This window comes from Abrus precatorius, unplaced genomic scaffold (genome assembly GCF_003935025.1).
Source record: "Abrus precatorius isolate BTA unplaced genomic scaffold, Abrus_2018 Scaffold2, whole genome shotgun sequence".
NCBI lineage: Eukaryota > Viridiplantae > Streptophyta > Magnoliopsida > Fabales > Fabaceae > Abrus > Abrus precatorius.
The window spans coordinates 30,221,259-30,244,357 of NW_020874362.1; the positions used below are offsets into that span (position 1 = coordinate 30,221,259).

At 31.1% G+C, this 23,099-nt stretch overlaps 3 protein-coding genes across 3 annotated transcripts; 2 read left to right on the forward strand and 1 right to left on the reverse strand.

Annotated features, from left to right (window-relative positions):
• Positions 1–3,257: 3,257 nt before the first annotated feature.
• LOC113858277 lies at positions 3,258–7,628 on the forward strand. Its single transcript, XM_027490835.1, has 7 exons — positions 3,258–3,596; positions 3,688–3,764; positions 3,859–3,993; positions 4,966–5,020; positions 5,215–5,302; positions 5,646–5,744; positions 7,184–7,628. The coding sequence occupies exons 1-7, from the start codon at positions 3,283–3,285 to the stop codon at positions 7,298–7,300; spliced, it is 885 nt and encodes a 294-aa protein (XP_027346636.1). The 5' UTR covers positions 3,258–3,282; the 3' UTR covers positions 7,301–7,628.
• A 1,239-nt stretch (positions 7,629–8,867) lies between these two features.
• On the forward strand, positions 8,868–13,261 carry LOC113858763 (DNA-damage-repair/toleration protein DRT111, chloroplastic). The gene is made up of 2 exons (XM_027491511.1): positions 8,868–9,856; positions 12,745–13,261. The coding sequence occupies exons 1-2, from the start codon at positions 8,987–8,989 to the stop codon at positions 13,039–13,041; spliced, it is 1,167 nt and encodes a 388-aa protein (XP_027347312.1). The 5' UTR covers positions 8,868–8,986; the 3' UTR covers positions 13,042–13,261.
• Positions 13,262–18,577: 5,316 nt separating this feature from the next.
• LOC113859802 (B3 domain-containing protein Os04g0386900-like) lies at positions 18,578–22,715 on the reverse strand. Its single transcript, XM_027492487.1, has 3 exons — positions 22,585–22,715; positions 19,624–19,778; positions 18,578–18,892 (listed from the first exon to the last, which is right to left on the reverse strand). Exons 1-3 carry the CDS (start codon positions 22,610–22,612, stop codon positions 18,578–18,580), a joined length of 498 nt encoding a protein of 165 aa, XP_027348288.1. The 5' UTR covers positions 22,613–22,715.
• Positions 22,716–23,099: the final 384 nt, after the last annotated feature.

A 23,099-nucleotide genomic window follows, 5' to 3' on the forward strand; every position in this document is an offset into this window, starting at 1 on the left:
TCATACCCACGTGAGTATGAGATTGAGTATGAGTATTTTTTTAAAACGCGGGTATGAGGATGGGTATTATAGTACCCTACTCATACCCTACCCATTACCATCCCTACCAAATTTAGTAGAAAATTGTGTTGATTTTAATTTCTTTGATCAAAGGGTAATATTTAATGCCTACTTTAATGTTAAAAAAGTAAATAAATTCATTCTATATTTGATGTTTAGAGAAGAAAGACAACACGTAAGCTATAATTCAACTTGCTATTCTAATGAAAATGTTGAAGAAAATGTTGAATTGTAAGGTGATTGGTTTACAACTAAATTTTTTTAATAAAATTGTATTTAGAAATTTTAAACTATAGATTAATTTAGAAGATATGTGTTCTATTCATGCTTTTGAGAAATATATATTATGTAATGGAACTAGACCAATTATTAATCAATTGAAAAAAAATGTAATTGCATCTACAATTGTTATAAGAAAAAGATTGGTGAAAACATATTTATTCCAAAAATAAATATAGTTCTTTCATATTCAAGATTATCTTTTAAATTTTTAAAGAAGATAATTTTTTTTAACTCTTTATTTTGCAATGATTATCAATAAGAGTTAAAGAACAGACCCTTTTTAATGTTGGTCTTTACTTATCAAGGCTAATGTTCTCTCATAGTCAATTATATATTGTTCTAAAAAAAAAAAAAAAAGAATTAAAAATATTAATTTTAAATGTAAAAAAAATTTCAATTTACAATCAAATGTAGTTTTAAAAAAAAGTTTTAAGAAGATATAAGAAAGGGTTTAAAAATTACTTCACTTTATTTAAATTTTATTTACTAAGTTTATTATATATTTATTTGACAAAGAATCTTATTTATATAAATATATATTTTATGTAAAATTAATGATATTTCATTGATTATTGGCTTAATTATCAAATGTACAGGATTTGTAATATATATTGAATTCTCCTTATTTAAATATCGTCCTCATTATACTTAATTCAGTGCTAACAATAAGGATTTGCATAAAATAACATTAATAATCATAATAATTTTTATTATTTTTAATTATCATAAGTTTATAATAAAAGTTCATATTAAAAAAATTTATATTTGTGTCCACTGTTATTACATAAATATAATACTTAATAATTGTAAATGCTTACTATAAAAAATTATCAAAATTAATTTAATAAAACAACTTAATTAATTATATATTATTATTTTAAAAGTAAAAAACAACAATTAAAAATCTTGAGTTTAGATTAAAATGATAATTTATCACAATATGCATTGAATGTAATGTTTAAATTTTTTTAAGACATAACAAAATGTTTAAATATTACTTAATCATATTTAAATTTTATTTACTAAATCGGTTATATATTTATTTGATAAATATTTACTATAAGAATATATATTGTATAAATGAATTAACAAGAATTCATTGATTATTGGATCTTATATTAAATTTATCTGATTTATGATATTAAAAAATCATAATTAATTTGAATGTCGTCTAAATTATCGCTATTTGATCAATAAGAAATAATTTATATATTTACTTTATCAACATAATTTCTATTTTAGACAGTAAGAAAATAGTAAGGTTGACATTAATAATCATAATAACTATGCATTAGATAATGGTTACTTCTTTTACAAAATTTTATGTTAAATAATATTTATAATTGTATATACTATTATAAAATAAATGCAACAGATACTTATTGTAAAAACTTATTATAAACAAAAACATTATTGAAATTGATTTAATAAAAAATCCTATCTAATATTTAAAAAGTTAACATGAAATTCTTCTTAATTTTAGTCATATTTAATAAATTTTTCAAAATTTAATATCCATAAACAAATTTATTAATTGAAACTTAAGCAACTCAATTTTTTAATATTTTTCTATAAATAATATATTTTAAAAAATTTATATAAAATATTATTTGGATAATACAGGGGTCACACACACACACACATATATATATATATATTCTTGAAAAATATTGGTAGTGTATTTTTTATATTTTTATTTAATTATAAATTATCACATCATAAAAATATTAATTTTGATAATAAGTTATTTAAATTCATATTTATGATAAATTTTAATTAATTAATAATATAAATTTGTTTGTAGTTGTAATGTATCAAAATTAAACTATTTTTATTACATCTGTCAGTATTTTTAATATTATATTTGTGAAAAATCTATAAAATTTGATGTATTAATAACATTAAATATTATAATGCTAATCAAATTATTATTTATTATAATTTTATTGAGTGAATTTAGTAATGTAAGCTTATAATTTGTAGTTTGTTTTTTTTTAAAAAGCTTATACGATTGTTTGATAAATAAAAATTAACAAGAGTTTCATAGCTCTTAAATTTTAATTTATAAAAAATTACTCAAATAATGTTCAATTTATTGAAATATATTTTTTAATATATTTTTAGACATTTGGTATGTCAATTTTCTAACGTTTTGATATATCATAATAAATTATTAATACTTTGTTTGTTTTGGTAAAAATAAATTATGTGACGACGAAAAAGCGTGAGAAAAGAAAGTCTTTATTATTTGAATGTTTTGTATGAACAAAAAATGGTATTTTTATGGAGGTCACTGTAAATTTTTCTTACATTAAATAGTGAAATTTTGCATGAGAAAGGTTGTGAGATTTTTAATTATTTTATATTTTATTGAAGGTATATTTTTAAAACAATTAAAAAATTACATAATTAAGAAAATATAGTATATTATACTTTTTAAATTTTTATTAAAATAAATTATCATAATAAAAATATTTGTCATATAAACTAATTTTTATTCTCTTTTTCATTCACCTATACAAGTAAAACATTTTTTTTATTTTCTTTATTATTTATACCAATCTAAATAACACATTTTTTTTTATCTCATTATCGATATATTCATTTTGTTTCTTATCATATATTTTTTTTTTTACTTATTTCCTTTTATACATATTATATTTCATTCAAAGGCAGCATAAAAATAATTTTTTAATAAAAAATAACATAAACATTATTAATATACTAATTTTTATAATACAATGTGATACTTCATAAAAAAAAAATATATTTTCTTATTATATACGTACATTAAACGAACGATTAATATATTTCAATTCAATTTTACAAAATAATTTTAATTCAATCAATTAATTTTATACATTTTCAGGCAACTGAAATATAAGTAGAACATTAAAAAAATGGTATTTACACAAGCTAAGAGTGTGGCAGATATTTGCAATGCAATTATTATCTTCTGCTGCAATGGAGGGAGCTAGGCTTCCTCTGTGTTCCCCTTCATCTTGTGCAATTCCTTCTAAACCCAAAATCACAGTTCCCCAACGCTCTTCTTTCCCTTCTTCACTACTAAACATTCGTTCCTTCCCCCAAAACGCAGCGTTCTCCCCTCGTAACTCTCTCCGCAGTTCCACCTTCGCACTCGCCCAACACGAAACTCCCGTTTTAGGAAAAACCGATAACTCTTTACCCTCTTTTCCTAAAATCGATAAAACCGGACGCTTTTGCAGTCCCAGAGCCGCCAGAGAACTTGCACTGTAACCTCTTCATTCCACTCTTTACACATTACGTTACGTAGCTCGAATGTGAAGCTAGTTATTACAATAAACTAAGAATTGTTTTATGCAGGTCCATAATTTATGCCGCGTGTTTAGAAGGGTTGGACCCTGTACGGCTTTTTGAGAAACGGATGAATGAGCGGCGAGGTAGTGGTTCGCCTATGCTTTGAATTGTGGTTACTTAAAGCGTATGTTATGTTGTGTTGAATTGGAATATTGGATGCGGTTGTTTCTGTTTCAGAAGATGGGTATGAATTTGACAAGGAAAAATTGTTGGAGTATAATCATATGAGTTTTGGAGGGCCGCCTGTTACTGTTGAATCGGATGAAGAAGCGAATGAACTTCTAAAGAGCATTGAAAAAGAGTCTGCCATTGGTAACATATAATAATAGATCGAGAGAACCCTTGCTGTTTTTTTTTATAAAATGAATTGTTGAAGATGCTTGAAGTGTGGTAGAAAGTTCACAATGTGTCTTTGCTTTTCTTATATTTAAGCTTTTTCCCCATTTAGAAAAGAGGAAAATATAATCACGATAGTTAAACTGGATTTATTCATGTTTGGTTTAGCTTTTTTTTTTTTTTTTTCTTTTTTTCTATCGCTTATTACAAATGTAAAGAATTAGTTGTCCAAAATTAGCTGAACCAAACGCACACTTAATGTTACTATGATAGGTCAATTTTATTTGCTGGTCAAATTGCAATTTAATCAGTCTTCGAAAATGAAAGCCAATCAGTTATTTATTTGGTGTTTCTCTAGGATTGAAAGTAAACATCAGTGAAAAACATTGTTGGCTTTCCATGATAATTTAAGCTTATATTTTGTAGCATGATGCCATGCTCATATCTGTAAAACATAGGAACACAACATCAAACACTTTACTTTAGTGGTTATGAGAATGTAAATGTATGAGTTTTACCTTGATTGTCTCTGCAGCTAGGTCAAGTATTCTGATACTGTAAGTTGGCCTTACTCCTTTATGTTAGGGATATGTTAGACAAGAGTTTATGTTGTGATTAAATTGTAAAACCCCGTGCAAGTCATAATATGGACACTTAAGCTCTGTGAATTTTTTTTTGGGGTTAGATTGCTTCATATTTATGACATGTATTTTACTAACTTTTAGTTCAGGCAGCAGACATTATTGGTGAGAACTTTTACAGTTACAGTATTACATCTTAGGTATTGTACATTTGGCACAGCCTACTGCAGAAGTCTGTATGTTGTCCATCTATGCCAAGAGAAATCTTTAACTTGGTTGTGAAGTATTTGTTATCTGTTCAGTTTTCAAGTGCCTGTTGTTGCTTCCATCTCTACACTGTTATAATATGTTATCTTCTGCATGCCAGAAGCTGAAGTCCTTACCGCCCCTCCGAAGATGGTATATAACAAACTGATTTTGAGGTAAATATAATAATATAACCTGTATATCTAACTTATGCTGGTAGCTAAAGTTTGTTATTTTGTGCACCTTTCCTCCTCCTCCTTTTCTACTTCCCCGGACACTGCAAGATCGAGTGCTCTTTTGTGTGTGTGTGTGTCACTGTGTGAAAGTTTGTGTGAGAAGATAATGATCTAGTATCATGCTTTATCTGCAGATTCACTAGAAAACTATTGGTTGCAGTCAGAGATAGATGGGATAGTCATGTCCAAGTTATTAACAAAGTTGTCCCACCAAATTGGAAGGTATTGTAATTGATATACATAGTAGCTTTTGTACTCATTTGTTATGTAGATAAAGTCAAAGCTTAATCTTATTTGTCCCATGCTATCTCTGATTATCTTTATCTGTCATTGTCATGTTTGTTGTTAGCATGGATTGCATATAGAAGATATATTCTTCTGTTTAAGACTTTAAGTCATATATAATTCCAAGTTATCTTCTTCTAATATCTATCCATTTTCTGGCTTTTAACTATTTGTTTCTTCTGTAGTATTCCATGCATATATATATATATATACACTAATTTTTAGCCTAAGTTTGCTATTGCTCATAGTAATTTGCATCTTGTCTATTGATACATTTCAGAATGAACCAGCAGGGAAGATTTTAGAGCTTTCTATTCTTCACTTGGCAATGTCTGAAATGGCAGTGTTGGAAACAAGGCACCAAATCGTTATTAATGAGGTACATCTTAATTTTCTGTAATGGTTGCCTTTTTTACCCCTTTTTTAGGGTATGGGGGACCACCATTTTATTTAAATATTAAAAATTTATTTATTACCCTCTATATGTGCCTTGTTCATCATTGAGGTCTATTGGTTTTTAAACAAGATAATTGAGGGAAGTATTGAATCATACTTTTAATGAAAATAGCGAATGCCTATAATCTATAAAACATACTTTTCGAAGTTGTATTTGTTTTAGATTTTCCACCCCAACCCCACGTTCAAACATGTCATGAAAATGTCTATTGCAAGCAAATAGACTTCATTCTATTCAATGATATTGAGAAGAATTCAAACAAACTGTCACAACTCAAACATGAGCCATCATTAACATAAAAGCTAAGTTAACCAAACACTTTTTAATCTAGCTTATCTATCACCAAAATATATTTTAAGAAACCTATTTCAAAATGTACGTTTGGGTTGATCAAATATCAGCAATGTTTTCTCCGTATTTTCAACATCCCCAAAACTAATAATCACTGGCCAAAACATAAACAATCCACCAGCAGCAACCTGACACAACATATGTTGTTACAATATTAAAATATTTAATGCAACCCAAAACAAATTCAACACCAGATTTGTGTAACTAGAGTACTCAACTAGTTATTTAGGGACTGAATAAATGATATTTGCACAAACATTTGCAACCTTCTCACAGTCTCTTGCAAGCCATTGGATGATGTCCCGTTGGTGCTTTAACCTTTTTTTTTTAATGGTTTTGAATGGTTAAATTTGTGCAACAAAGACGTTCTCTGTACCACTCACTAGTTGGGGATAACTTTAGGTGTCTCCTTTGTAAATTGTGATTGGGGTGTATAAAGGTGTCCCCTTTGTAATTGGAGTGTATCTTTTGGAATGTGTATTTATAAAGAAGATAAAAAGTAAGAAAGAGATAAAAATTAATGATATATGATGTCACATATGATATCAATTTTTAGTGGTTTATATAACAAAATTCTTTGTTTAAATATCTTTGTCCTCAAACATGATTACAAATGTACGAACCTACTTGTCTGTCCATTTAAACTGTACCCTCTCTAATTTAGAGGGTTTGATATTCTCTATTACATGTGGAACAATCATTAATTTAATTTTATATTAATAAATTGTAGGGTAAATGGTTTAGTTAAAAAGGATGTTAATACCCTCTAGTTTTTAAGATAGAGAAAAAAGGGCATAAAATACTCTTTTAAGTTTTAGGATATGGTAGCAAGCACTTTTGTTTTTTTTGTTATATTTTAGCGGGGAAAGGGTAAGAAATTATTATTAGTATTAGTATCATGGTTTAGCTAGCATACTGCATTACCCCGTAAATTACTTGTGGGGTATCTTTCACACTCATTCACACAAGAAAAAACTTGCTAACTTATAATGCATATATTTGTTTTGAAGGCTGTAGATCTTGCTAAACGGTTTTGTGATGGTGCGGCCCCTCGAATCATAAACGGCTGTCTCCGCACATTTTTCCGAGAACTGGAGCTCCAGCCATCAAATAATGGGTCCACTTGATCTCTCTGTATATTGTCTGCTCGTTGCCTTCGGATCGTGGAATTCAGGAACATGACCCATGGTAGTTTGATAACTTGTGTTTTTGCTTGTCGAACCATTTTAGTTATAGATTAGAACGGCAGCAAGGTTTGATGTAGGAACCATGTTTGAAACTGTTAGTTACTGAATGACATGGAAATATTGTCATCATGTGTGTTATTTTTGAAATATGTTAACGTAGAATTTGTAAGAAGTTTTATTTAATTATGATAAAATACTTTTGAAATTCCATTGTTCACATTGACTCATTGAGGCTTATATTCATAAATTCAAATAAATTCTTTGTTATGGTATAGGATTCTGAAAATAATTCTCATTGGATATGTAGAAAACTAGGGAAAAGGGAGAGAAGAAAAATCAATAGAAATTTGTTTTTTAAGTTATTTGCATTTAAAGAAATTATATATTAAATAGTGTCGTGCCATTCCATGGTGAAGAAAAGTAAAATTTTTGGATATAAACTAATATTTCTACGTAGTTAAGTACTTTATGCAAAATTTGCTGCTATAAAAAAATTGTATCAACGATTGACTGCTTTATCATATAAAGCTAAATTTAATTAAAAAATAAAATTATATATATATATATATATGTATATGATAAATAATTTTTTTAACATAACTATTTAAAAATTATATTTTTAATTTAACTTTATAATTATGAAATATAAGGTAATACTTTTTTATAAATAAAAAAATTAATATTTATGGTAAATTTTAGAAATTTATACAAAATATATATTTATTAATATATTTTATTTTCAAAAAGTAAAAATTAAACTATTTGCCATAAGAAAAATATAGGTTACATATTACTCTCACTTAATTTTAATTTTAAAGAATAATTATGAAAGAAAGCAACTTTATTAATCTCTCACATTTTAAACAAAGTACTTTTATTTATAATATAAAAATAATCATTTCTAACAGTAATTTTAAATAAAAAATATAGCGTTTCTATGTTTTCTTCTTGATTTTAAAATTTTTAAATAATTTACTATGTAAAAACTAAAGACACACCACTTTTATCTTATTTTTATATTTTTTTCTCACTCTTATTTCACTAAATCAAACAAAACATAAATATAAATTGATTCGTGTTTAAAGAAAACATATTCACAGGGAAAAATATATTTTTTTTAATGGTTGAAAGTTAAATATTTTGAATAATTATAATTTTTTCCCTCTAATTATAACTTATCAAACATATTAATTCTATTTATATTATGTGACTATTTAAAAAATTTTATACGATCACATAATATTTATTATGTCGCAAAATATGTAACATAAAAAAATAATATTATGATTAATTAATTTTTTTGCTTTTTAACATTTTTCATTTTAAAACTATATGGATACCATTTAACTAATTATTTGAATTTTGGCAAAAGCTTAATTCATGTTGAATAAAAGGCATATTTTGTAAATTTTCAAAACACACTACTAAAGCTAACGAACCCTGTACGAGGATCATCAACAAGAAAGGGTGCAATCGGGAATCAACCCATTGAGACAGGACATCCACCTCAGTGGGTGTTAGCTGCAAAGAGCCAAAGCAAAGCAAACCCTAACCCCAAATCGAAGAGCACTGAGTCTCACATATTGAATCCCTTCACTCTCATAGTGGATTGGTTCCAAATTGCCAATGTTGGGTGGACTATACGGTGACCTACCTCCTCCTTCTTCAGCAGAAGAAGAAAAACCAACCCCCAATGTGTGGTCCTCAAGCACAAAGATGGCACCCGCAACCCTCCGAAAACCCGCTTCACTCTTCGCCCCACCCCAAACCCTTCTCAGATCGCAACCCAAACCAAAACCCACAATTAACCCTTCTTCGCTCCCCAAAACCGTTCTCTCTGTCTCATCAACACCCGCACCAGACGACGTCGTTCAACCCGCTCTCGTCGGGGTCCAATCCACGGTCTTAGAAGAGTACGACCCGGCCCGGCCCAATGATTACGAAGAGTACCGGAGAGAGAGGAAGCGCAAGGCCCGTGAGGCCGAGATGATGAGGGAATTGGAGCGGCGGCGACAGGAGGAGGAGGAGGAGGAGCGAGAGAGGGAGAGGGAGAGGGAGAGAGAGAGGGAAAGAGATTACGCTGGCGGTGATTCGAGGTTGAATATTTCCGGCGAGGAGGCGTGGAGGAGGCGTGCTGCGATGAGCGGGGGTGGGGGTGGGGGTGGCGGTGGGGCCGGGGCCGGGGCCGGGGCCGTGCCGAGGTCGCCATCACCGCCGGGGAATTCGGATGGTTTTAGCATTGGGAAGTCGGAGACAGGAGGGTTGGGGGTTGGGGCAGGTGGACAGATGACTGCGGCGCAGAGAATGATGGCGAAGATGGGGTGGAAGGAAGGGCAAGGGCTTGGGAAGCAGGAGCAAGGGATTACTACGCCGCTGATGGCAAAGAAAACGGATAGAAGAGCTGGGGTTATTGTGAATGCTAGTGATAATAATAAGAAAGTGAAGAGTGTTAACTTCAATGGTGTGCCTACTAAGGTTTTGTTGCTTAGGAACATGGTATGTGTGTGTGTGTGTGTGTGTGTGTTTATTGATGTGTTTTTGATTTGTTTGCAGTAAATGGTGGTTTTGTTCAAGTGGTATTGATGGTTGATTAGTAGAGTTGAAATTTCCTGAATCTTATTATGAATGTATATGCAATGTGTGGATAAATTTCTCTCAATGGTTGGATTTGTGTGCATTGCTTTGGAGATGGGCTTAAGGATTTTTTATGAACTTGTCTTGTATTAACTTTAGGTTTGATAAAAGTTTCACGTTTATTGTTGCTTGTCACGTTGTTGGTTTTGTTCTGCGTGTTGTGGAGGTTTGATTTTAAAATAGCGCTGATTAATTTGTTCCTATGTTATGATACAATGAGCTATGAACTGCTTATTTTACTTGAGTGGTCAAAATGAAATGTCAGACTTTTTAGTTTGATTAGGTTAGGTTTTTTGTTTTTTGCCAATCAGTCTGCTTTGTCAGTTAGAAACTGTGTTTTACTTTTAATAGTGAACGAATGCACTTTCAGTTTGATTGTGAAGATTCATATTAAATATTCTACCATTGTTTATTGGTGATGTCTCTGAGATTTGACTTGAAAATGCAACACCAACAACAGTTGGTACACTTGATAGTAAAGATAATATGATAAAATTGTGTATCTTGATTGTTCATCCATCATTCTATGTCGCACTCAGCACAGATTACTATAAATATCATCCAAACATAACAAGGAAAAAATTGCCTCAATTAAAGGGCTAACCGACACTAATAACTCCTAATTGACTCTACAATATTTATGTGATATGCTAAAGATGTCTAGGATATGCTAACATTCTCCCTTAAGTTGTGCATATATATATATATCATCATATCTGCCAAACTTGATATATCTTGTTGATCCAGTGATCTCCATGAGAATTAGTGAATATAAGAGCTGGTTATTAGAATTTACTAATTTTGTAACTATTTGTATACTAGACTATATTCTTTTCCTTATGTATTGTGACAACTGACAATATGTTTCAATATGCTTGATCTGTTTCATGGAGGACGATAGTTGAGGCTACATGTAAATTTGCTAAATTGTCAATGTGAGCTTCATTATCCATGATTCACAGATCTTCTATTCTTTGAGCAACTTTCTTGAGTTCACAAGTTGCAGTTTCCATGGCTCAATATTTTTGGCTTCTGCACTTGATCTACCGATCAAAGTTTGCTTCAATTCTAAGATAGCTTAATTTTCCCGCTAAGAGAGCACCACAAACTCACATAAAACTTCTTTTTGAGCGAGAGCCTGCCCAATCAGCAGTAACGATGTATCCCTGTTGTCCCTTTTCTTTATAGTCTAAGCCTTTTAACTGGTGTTCCTTTACTGTATAGAAGTATTTAAACAACTACATCCTAGTAAGAGTTACATGAAAAATCAGGGAACCACTTACCAGTTACCACACTTACAGCAAAAGATATCCAATTTATCACAAGATAATTAAATATTTTGACCAATCTCTGTCAATGTCTAGACTCTAGATCAGGTATTCCTCCCCCCCCCGGCGGTCCAAAATGAAGATTGACATTAGGATCCATAATGTATTGATGGTCTTGTACTGATACATGCCAATTTCATCAAATGGCTAAAGCATATTTCCTGTGGGACATAAAAATGCCATGTCTAGACTGTGCCACCTCAATACCTATAGATATCAAAGCTTGCCTGGGTGCTTGGTCTGAACATTGAAAAGGCTAGAATTATTGTCATTATAGTTGTTCAATACCAACTTGGTCATCTCTGAAAATATCAAAGCAAAACATTTCTCTAGTTCCTTTCCTTATGTTGGCTGGGCCTTGTGACTTGTATTTACTCTTGTGACTCTGTATACATTTTAATAGGGGATTAGCATATTGACATGTTAGGCACATCCAAGAGCTAGTGCCTCAATGCACTCTTCTTGTGCATGATATATCATATACGTCTAATTGATAAGAATTCTAAACTTGAGTAATGGAGTAAAGCTTAACAGTGTTTGGTTAAGTATGAGAGAGATAGAGTATATGGAGGGAAAGTTCATTAAGCTTAGCAGTGCTTAATATATCAAGAGACAGATTGTTTTTGAGATGGGACCTGGTAGGGGAGGTTCCTGTCATAATATTCTGAAGTAATTGAAGGTTGCCGTTGTATAGTTGCAAAGTTCTGTTTCATTCTTTAGGAAAGTTTATGGTAATAACCTTGATATATACCCGAGTCACTTTTGATTTTGTGCATGCATTGGAATGGTTGACAAAATATTTTCTGACTCACTTTATAGTTTGTGTCTTTTGTAAACAGTTTGGGCACTGGGCGGTGAAACATATTGGTTGCATCATTTGTTTACTCTTTTTCACATTACAAGTGCCAAGGTTTTATCACAAAGCAAAAATTCAGATTGAAGTATTCATTTGAACATGTTTTTGTTTGACATTTTGATCAGAAGAAAAAAATATCTTTGAAAGAAGAGTGGAGAACTACACAGTTCTTCCCACCCAAAAATCAAAACCAAAAACTTGTTATGCAACCATCTGTGCCAAAGAGCTCTCGGATCTCAAAATTTGGAAAGCTGCACATTAATTTTTTTTTCTTTTCTAGCCAATGATGGCAGCTTTTTACATTAATTTCCATTGTACGTCTCAGTATCTAGAACAGACCCTAAAGAGTTGGTGCTTATTTATGTACAGTGTATATGTTCCTCTAAATGAAGCTAATTTTGGGTACACACCGGTTCATATCTGCATAATTTGATGCCTTGTCTGTTCATTTATGCCATGAAGAGCTCAACAGTGATTGCCTTAGTTCATCTTAAAATGCATTTAGTGTCATAGTTTAATTGATTAATTTACACGTGACTCTCACTGTGTGTGCTTTCTTGTTGAAGGTGGGTCCTGGCGAAGTAGATGATGAGCTGGAAGATGAGGTAGGTTCAGAATGTGCTAAGTATGGGACAGTAACTAGAGTTTTGATATTTGAGATAACAGAGCCAAATTTCCCAGTTGATGAAGCAGTAAGAATCTTTGTGCAGTTTGAGAGATCCGAAGAAACAACTAAAGCGCTTATTGACCTTGATGGTCGGTACTTTGGGGGTAGAGTTGTACGTGCCTCATTTTATGATGAGGAGAAATTTAGCAAGAATGAATTGGCTCCAATGCCAGGAGAAATTCCTGGCTACGCTTGAAAGAAGAGAGCGTGTATGATTTTTGTAAGTTGTCCCTAGTGATTACACTGAAGACTAAAAACTGGAGTTCAATTAGTCTTGGTTCAGACGTGTTTGTAAAAGTGACAAAAGATTGTTGCTGAAAGAATTATTATGATCACAAGGACATTGAAAGTTCCTTACTAGCGCTAATGTTATCACTGTACATTGAAAGTCCCTTGATATGATGATCACTTAGACTGAAGTAGCATGTAATGAGTTTTTGCCGCTTTGGTGTATAATCATTTTCTTTTAAAGTGTTTGCAAACCTGATTTTGGATAATCTTTATTTTATAAAATTAATTTTGGTGAAGAGTGAGTTTGAAGTAATTTATATTTTAAAAAATTTTAAGCTTTTAATAAAATGTAGTAGGCAATCCATAGTCTAACATGCAATCTATGGCTTTTCGGCTTCTAGTCTAACTTGTTTTGAGAAACAAGCTATTTTCGTTTGAGACCAGTATAATAATTTATAAGATTTTATCTGACTAATAATTTTTCTATTATTTTTATAAAATATTAAATAAAAAATATATGTACTTATTATCTTCAAAACGTAAAGAAAACATTTTGTAATAGTTTTTTTATTTAGTAGTTAAAAATTTGTAAGCATAAAAAGTAAGATTTAGAATTTTTTTTTTTATTTACAAAAAAAGTTAACTTCAACTTTTTAAATTGAATTTAAACAATTGATAATGGTAAATTTATTAAAAATATTTATATATTTTTGTATCTGTTGTGAAAAATAATTTTGAATAAAAGATTACTATTTTTAAATGTTTAAAATTAACCTCAAAAACTGAGGTTAAAATAACCATTTATTTATTATTATTTTAGTAACTTAGTCCTTAAAATTAAGTTTAAGAAATTTATCTCCTTTAAAATAAAGATATATAAATTTAAAAGTGAAGACCTATTCATATTTAATTTTTAAATTTTATAAATATAATTAAATTTAATTTAACAATGGATAAGTCTATATTTTCTTACTTTCAACATCTTCAAAAAATTCAAAATTTTATTACATTTTATATATTTAATATAATAAAAAAATTTATTACTTTTACTCTATGTTTAAACTTAATTTTAAAGTTTGAGTTAATAAATATGTATAGTGTACATTTAATTTACGAATCTAGATTTTTTTAGTTTACACAGAAACTGAACTCTCAGTTTTTCATATAAACTAGAATAAATCATCTTTTAATTTACTATCACTTAATCATTATAGTGATTTTAGATTTTCTTTTTGATGTAACTTATTGACTACATTGAATGACATTGATAATTATACAACGAGAAATTGATTTTGAATGCTTCACAAAGAAAAAAAAATTAAAACTTTAAAAAAATATCAACTACTATCTTTTTAATTACATCCTTATCTCTACTTAACTAAATACTTTACATACTTATTATAAATCTATGATAGTAAATAAGAGTTAATAAGTTAACATTTTTAATATAAGAAAAAATATCAATAAATTTTATTACATAAGATGAGTTTAAATGTTTAAAAGTAAAATAAAAAATAACAATTTATTACACTTTTATATTTTTACAATAATAAATATTTTTCAATAAAAATTAATATTTTTAAACGCTTAGACTTAGATTTAAAAATTACTATAACATCTCACTTTTCTTTCCTCATGGGTTTTATTTTTATTTTAGACTAATGCTTTAGTGAGAGTAAGAACTTTTCCATTAATTGAAATATGTTTGAAGGCGATTAGTGGTTCAATGAATCACTTAACCACGACGAAAATGTCAACTTAAAATTTGTTTGGTGCCAATCAATACTCCCTTGGCATTTTAACTCCCAAAAATTTCTCCACTCTGGGAAGAGGGCCTAAAGCGCGTGGACCTCAATCCATGCACATGAATGAACTCACGGGACCATCATCAAAAACCATCAATCTCTTATTCTCAAACATCTTCTAGTGTAAGAACAATGAGTTGCTTGGACATCCAGCCAACACAAATCTACACCTCGCCTTCCAAATGTATACCCCAATCTCGATTCAACCCAGTAAAGGTAAAGGACAAGAAAATCCCACTCATTTACACTTCTCCAAAACCACTATATTGTTTCTGGTGTAACCATTATTATCACTTCAAGAACTCCAAGGCTTTTCTCTCAATTGACATGAGTGTTGGTAATATGCCTTCCCCTACATAAGCCAAGACTAAGGTTCATGTGGGGTATGAGATCAGAATTGCAGTCCTTTTCCTCAGGGCAATGCAAGGAGAACAAAGGTTATGAATAGACATCTATGCATGAGAGACAAAAACTTCCCTCCTCTCGGTTCAAGACAAATATGAGTGGGATAGTACTCAAGTACCATGATGATCGAATTGAGAACTAGCTGCAACTTACTCATTATTTTCTCAACAAAAGACAAGGGAGATATTCAGATTTCTGCTCAGACCGAGAACCACCAAAACTGAAGAGGTGAACTTGCTGCCTCACATTTCCAAGTTTCATTTGGCATAAGCTTAAGACCATTCTCTTTCTTGTCTTCGTGCATTTAAAACTTCTTTCCCTCACGACATGACGTCCTGAACCTAAGAATCCTTATGCACACCTTATCTGCAACATCAAGTCAAGACCGAGGACCATGTGGCATCAAACATACTCGCCTTCACTCTCCACTAAACCAAGGGATCTATCCTTTTCTTTCATTTCCTCCCCATCAAGCTAAGAACAACACCTCATTCTCTCTTCTCCCCACGTCACCAAAACCCCCCTCTACATGACATTTCAAACCGGCACCAAAGCTTCCATCCAAACTCCCATCTAGTATCCTTAGCAACCAACAAAACAAAGAGCAAGCAACACTCAATCTCCACCAAGAATCACTACCTTCTCCAAGAACTGCGAGCTTTCTGCACTCTTAAGTATAACAAAAGGATATCACACCAAGTTTTGAACGCTCAGAATTCAAGGATCAAACTCCCGTAGTTCACAATTTTTGCCAAACAATCTGCATCAAGGTAACTCTCTTCAAGAACCTACTAAACCTTTGCGAAGTATGGATTTTTCTCACATACATGCAAACTATTCTGCATGATTCAACCCCAAGCCTCTTATTTGTAACTTGGCCTTATCCCTTCAAGTAGTATACTTCATTAGTTGTCCATAGCTACTTTGGGAGTAAGATTTGGACTGAAAATCACCAATATATCCAATTTTTGGTGCTGCTATTCACAACTAAAGCCCTCTTTTTTTACCACCTCTGTTTGATTTCATTGACATGCACTTCAATTTTTGTATTCCTTGTAGAATCACTTTTTCGTAAAGCTATCTCATGCCTGATTTGGAATTCATTTGATCCTTCAAAAATGTTCATGAAGTAGTCGTGCACCCTGTGACATCAGCAAAATAACTCCTGCAACATTATTTTTCTGCACCTTATGCATGCACGAAATTTGAATTTAAAGACATTTCCATGATCCTTGTAATGTTAGCTTTCAAACCCAATTTGCAAAATTTGATTTGACTTTAAAGACATTTCCATGATCCTTATAATGTTAGCTTTCAAATCCAATTTGCGGAATTTGCTTTAACTTTAAAAACATTTCCATGATCCTTATAATGTTAACTTCAAACCCAATTTCCGGAATTTGATTTGGACATTATTTTCCCTACTTTCAATATAAAACTCGTAAACTAATCAATGTAGAATTCTGCATGAAATATTTTTCAAAAATTGCATGTGACAATGACCTTTCCCTTATGTTTAGCAAAATTTTCAAGTGGAAAATTTTCCCTAACCAAATTTCTGTGTTCTTTATAGTACCATTTTTCTAACAAGTTATCACAAGCTTATTTTGGACCCTAAAGGCACCCCCAAAGAACAGGATCAAGTAAGCATCTCTCTTTCTCTGAATCCTGAGGATAGTTATGCGTAATTGGTTGCAAGGACTAATCCACGCATGGAAAAAATTGTGCAGGCACATTTCTAAAATCCTTATGACACTAGCTTCCAAACAAAACTGACAAGACTCAATTCGAATGTCATTTCACCCACTTACACTTCAATCATTGTAAGTGTTTCAGTTTTGGACTTTGCTGCAAAACAACCTTATTCATGTTTACTGTAAAAATCCATGCCAAATCACTGTAGGGTAACTAGTTAACATTAATCGTTGCAGTAATAGCTTTGCAAAGAGCTATCTTAAACTCAATTTAGACCACAAATCACCTAGTTACACTTATTGGTAATTGTATATAAAATATGTGAATTCTGAATTTTGAAGTTAAGTACTTAGCCATGCATTTTGTCCTTTGGGTAATTGAATGACCTAACCTCATTAAATTACATTCCTAATTATTCACACGTGTTTCCCCTTGAACAGGGAACACTTTGACTCTTTTCGTGCATCGGTTAGGCCTGATACTTGCTTACAACAAAAACCATTTTTAGACAAGAGAAAAAGATGTTTTCAAGTAACCAATAAAGAAGTAGGATTAAATGGGATATGGTGCCTTTAACTCTAAATTATTTGGATAAATTAAATGATACCTTACATGAAATATTTGTGTTGTGTACTATCAAATATATGAGAATGTATATCTGAAATACCCTTTGATTTGTGATAGTGAATTTTTGGAAAATGTTTCAAGATAAATGGTTTGGCGTATGCATACATGTTTACATGTGGATTTTGAAATGTCATGAGTGCATTTGCTAGGCGGATTGAGACTCCCCATTCATAAATGAGAGAATCTTTACAAGGATAAAGGCGTTGGTGAGAATGCTTGGAGGTTTAACACCTAACTGCATATGCCTACATGTTTACATGTGGATTTTGAAATGTTATGAGTGCATTTGATAGGAGGATGGAGACTCTCCATTCATAAAAGAGAATCTTTACAAGAATAAAGGCGTTGGTGAGAATGCTTGGAGTAATAATAAATGAATCTTTTGAGTGATGTGTCAAACCTTTTTGAGAAAAATGTAACTAAAGTCCATAGGAAGTAAACTCACGAGCCTTAAGGAAAGAGATAAGGTCAGTGAACTAAAAATTGTTGATAATTATGTTTGATTGTGAAAAAAAAAAGAGTCAAAAATTGGTATCCAAAAGGGTCAAGATTAGAGTTTAAATGACACTTAACGGGATAACTAAGCCATGAAGGAGTGATGCCTTCTGGTGGCTCATTACAATTAAGATTAACAAAACTAAAATATTAATTTTATTCTTTAACATGTGTATTATCCTCTTAATTGGACAAATAAAAAAAATGAGTATTTAAATAAGGGTGTCCCTTTGCTGCTCAAAGCCAATTGCTCCCCAAACTGAGGACCCAGAAATTTCCTAAATTCCACTCCCTCCCATTCATTAAACTCATTAAACAAACAAACAATAGCATAAAACATGGAATAAATCACATTACTATTCCTAACAAGTTGCAGCAGGGACAAAATCCATCCACCAACCTACTCACCCAAAAAGATATCAAATAACACATAATCATCTCAGAAAGATAAGGAAAACGAAATACACTAGAATATTAGTCGATGACAATTGCCATTTCTGCAGTCTGACCCATGGTGTCATTTTCAAGAAATTTGGATGGGATGTCTCCTCTAAGAATTTGAACATTGAAGATGATTTTCTTGTTTCTGCTTTCCATGAGCTCTAAAATGCATGCATCTCCAATCTTCAAACAATTATCAACCGCAAACTTTTTCCAGCCTTTGGCAGCAAACAATTTCCATCCTTTTCTATGTCCATTATACACCATGTCCCAGCTCTTGCCCTTATATGTGAGAACAGTACGGACCATAGTAGAAGGAAGTTTTAACTTTATGCTGGTGGACGGCCCCTATACAACAATACAGGATTTAAAATGATTCTCCCATGTGCTGGGAAAAAATTAACTATTCCCCAACCTTTCAAACAACTACATCTATTGACAATGTATGAAAGAGTAAAAATTTTGATGTCCTTTAATGTGCCCAAGATTTCTCAAGGAATAGTAAAGAAATGAATTTTCTTTATGATACAGAACAAATGGACCATTTTAAAACAACAAATAAGTTAGCTCCAATAGGTTTCCAACCATAAAACCACATGTGCTAAACATGATATCTAGTAAGAGGTTAGAAGATCACATGGACATGTGTCTGACTACTCTAAAATTATTCTGTTCTCCATTTAGCAACTCCCATCTTAAATATCACTCTCTAATTTCAACATGATCCAAATGAGGAGAAAATCACATTAGAGAGGTGATAAGTTAGACATAATGACGCATAGACAAAAACATTATAACCACATTGGTACCATGAAAGACATTGAATATAGTCAAGCTTATCCTTTCATTTCTTTATTCTGTTTTGCCTTTATAGTTGATGTACACAAACATGGGTGAGCTGGACCCTCATTCATGATCTTAAATTTAACCCCTCTTCTAAAATTTGGAAGAGAGCTAATAGACCAAATTGTGGTCATTTTTGGCTACTTTCTCTTATTCTTCTTCTTTTTTTTTTGTTGCTTTTATGATAAAAGAAAATGAAATAGCATGAGAGTTTGTAAAACCAATTATGAAATTACCATTGCATAACGGGGACTGAGATTTGTTTTTGAAAGAATCATAAGACAGTATGGTTTTCCAGAAAGTGGTTTAACTTCATCCCCTTGTAAATTTGTGGTAGGATTGGGCGGTGGTAATGGGGCTCCATTTTCTACTTCAGCTGTAAAACTACCCACTGCATATAAAAAGGGTGAATTTAGTGATAAATGTCTTAGATGAAAGTTCATCTTGACAATAAATTGAGGATGAGGGCAGGGAAGAAAACCAGCTACCTCCAGTTAAAGCATAGAGAAGTTCAAATAAGAATGAAGCATGTAAAATAAATAGTTTCCAGGGATCACTGCACATCCAAGCATGATTATTCTCCAAAAATTTTGTTAACAAAAACAAAAGACTGAGATCAACTCCATTTTTGCAGTTGTGATATGAAACAATTTAGAAAATGAACAATCATAGAAGGGAAAACTATATGAAATGAATCAATCATACATCAAATGGGCAAATAAATTATTCAGCACAGCAAGGGATTCAAAATGGACATGTTTTGCTCAACCAGTTACTTGAAGCACCTGCCAAGGCATTTAATCATTAGTAGTTTATTAGTTTAAATTCTAATAGGATGGTCACTTTGAGGTCATATTTTAAATATACTGCTCTGTTCACCAGATTCAAATTGTGGGCTGGATGGACTATTTTGGAACGATTACTTGTGCATAGTAACTCAGTAAGAAAGAGTTAACTAATTTTAGTTTTTGCACTCAACACTTCCTATACCTAAGGTTTAACTTCTTTCCTTGTGTTAGGGTCAAAGCTTTTAAAATCAGAAAAAAGATGAACAAAAGACTGAATAATTTTGACAATCTTTATTAATGCCTTGAAAAGAATAAGGATTCAAGAATCCTCCAGAGCTAACAGCTCCCTGAACACTGAACAATATTTTCTCTCAGTATTTCTCTACAAACAAAAACATAATTCCCTCCTATTCCTCCTAACTCTATTTAAAAGGTATTAACAAATAACAACTAACTAACTAACCGTTGACTCTTTCCTTCCTTTCCTCCTAACATACACTTTTCATACTTTAGATGTCTTGTTAGTGTCAATCATTTGTTCTTCCTCCCTAGTCCTAACACCTTGCCTACTGATTCTCTATAATTGGAGTTATCTCCTTAATTATCAGTTCTAAGTTCAATTCATCATGTGACTCAATTCAATAGAAGCCTAAAGAGGTGAATAAGGTCCTAAATAATGAGAGATATGTAAAAAGTAGGTCCAATCACACCTATTTCTAATCCTAAATGGAATAGAACAACTGAGGGACTTATATGTAAACACAGTATCTATTTAGATACCCCTTCTCATAATGATAATGTATATAACTCTATTTTGGTCCGGTTCGGTCCGGTATAGAATGAACTTATAACTATGGAATCAATTTGATCATCAGATTATAGATAATAAGTTCATAACCCTAGCCCATTCTCATTTTGGCAGAACAGATCTACTAATTCTGACAACTATAGCTAAAATAGCTTCTACTTAAATTAAAAAATGACACAGGCAAGTGAGTCCCCTTATCCCATGGTTGTGAGACATAAAACTCCCAATCATATTGAAAGGTCTCCCCTCTTATCAGCCTTGTTTCTAGGAGTGGATTTTCCTCTACATCAAGGATAACAAAGACTGGTTTTGCTCACCCTGGCGTGAATTAATCACTCTTTCCAACCTAAGTGTGATTAATTGAACCATATCAGCTGATTGGAAGGCATTGAACCCCACATATATGTTTAGACCTTCTCTCCTCTTATCAACCTGGCATTAAGGGTTCTTTTCTACATCAAAACCTTTCTAGGCATGCACTAATATCAAAAGTGCTGAACAGGTATGGTTATTTTGCATTGAGTGCAAGGATCTGAGATAAAGTCTTTCTTAATGAGGGACTTTAGGTTGGTTACATGATTATCTCCAATTTTGGAAATAACACCAATAAACCAATGTCCCTTCTTGGAGTACAATATCTGTATATTTACATACTAAGAAGCACAGACATGACATGGAATACAGATATAACATGACAGGGATTTGACGGCACAACACAGCAATGATATGTTATGCAAAAAATGAAAAAATAAGATATTTTAATCACAAAATAAAACATCTCAAACACAAAACCTCAACTCTTTAACATAAAGTAAAAAAATCATAATAGACTAAAATTATTAAAGAAGATAATATATTATCTTAATTATTTGCTATAACTACTAATTAATACAACACACATCAGAATGTGTCACTGATGTATTTGTGTGAGAGACGTGTTTGGTACAGCCATGACAACCTTCTAGCCATATCCATGCTTCCTAGTTACATATTGACAGATTGTGTATTCAAAATTCTAACTTGAATGCAATTTGTTTTCAGCATCATAATAAATATTATATGATTTTTCTAACTTGCTTAACATTGTACAAAATAAGAAGTTATATAGTAAACTTTTAATATTATCTAATTCAATGTACTAATACTACTAAGTACCGAAAAATTGAATATTATCAAATTTTTTGGCCAAAGTTGTTTGGCATTACTGGAGTTGAGCCCCAAAGTCCAAAATCTCCCCATTACGGTACACGGGCAATAAAAGCATGGACAAAGTTTCAGCCTTTAATCCTACACACCAATGAATAGAAGCAGATTTCATCAAAGGAAGTGTTACACTCACTAAATAGAAAGTAAAACTCATCATTTAGAAGGATCAATTTATATTTTACCAAGAAATAAAAAGAATGTTAAATATATACCTATTTACTCAAGCAAAATATACAACTTCGAAGTTAAACTGCGCCGAAACGCTTTTGTTAGTGGGCATGCAATTAGTTTTGTTTGAAATATTAAAACAAAAATATGGCAAAAAATAGATTGTAGTACATGAATATAGTTGGTGATCGTGTATAAAAGACCCATAAACGCATTTTGAAGATTACCTCTTCGACTTGATCTGCGAGGCAACATTATGGAACAGCTATTAAGATTTATGACATGCAAATCTCAAAGAAATAAAAGTCTACATGCAAATATAAGAAACATTGTGTGTAAAGGCGAACTCCTGAATCAGGTGAAGTGAGAACTGAGAAACTTATGGGTAACCATCCCCAGTTTATTCTAACATGCGGCGAAATAAAATAATTTAAAATAATATAATATAATTAATTAATTAACATTTTCTTTTGCTGTATGCCAAACGCACATAATATAAATTTATATATGTATAAATATATATTAAAAATTATTTTGAAAATTTTAATTTATTAATAATGTTAAATCTTATAATTTATTATAGTGAATATTAGACACATTAAAAAATTTAATTATTACGTTTATTTTTTAATAAAATAATAACAAAAATTAAACAAAATTAATAAATATATTCATACATTACATTGAATAGATTTGTACAAATATATATATATATATATATATATATATATTATTTAATTTA

Bases quoted from the DNA above. Each gene is read 5' to 3' on its own strand.
- LOC113858763 (XM_027491511.1), top strand. From the start codon at position 8,987: ATGTTGGGTGGACTATACGGTGACCTACCTCCTCCTTCTTCAGCAGAA. The intron at 9,857-12,744 runs GTATGTGTGTGT...TTCTTGTTGAAG, and splicing joins TTTTGTTGCTTAGGAACATG to GTGGGTCCTGGCGAAGTAGA.
- LOC113858277 (XM_027490835.1), top strand. From the start codon at position 3,283: ATGCAATTATTATCTTCTGCTGCAATGGAGGGAGCTAGGCTTCCTCTG. The intron at 3,765-3,858 runs GTAGTGGTTCGC...TTTCTGTTTCAG, and splicing joins ACGGATGAATGAGCGGCGAG to AAGATGGGTATGAATTTGAC. The intron at 5,303-5,645 runs GTATTGTAATTG...GATACATTTCAG, and splicing joins TTGTCCCACCAAATTGGAAG to AATGAACCAGCAGGGAAGAT.
- LOC113859802 (XM_027492487.1), bottom strand. From the start codon at position 22,612: ATGTTGCCTCGCAGATCAAGTCGAAGAG. The intron at 19,779-22,584 runs GTAATCTTCAAA...TTTTATATGCAG, and splicing joins TCGCAGATCAAGTCGAAGAG to TGGGTAGTTTTACAGCTGAA. The intron at 18,893-19,623 runs GTAATTTCATAA...ATTGTTGTATAG, and splicing joins TCAGTCCCCGTTATGCAATG to GGGCCGTCCACCAGCATAAA.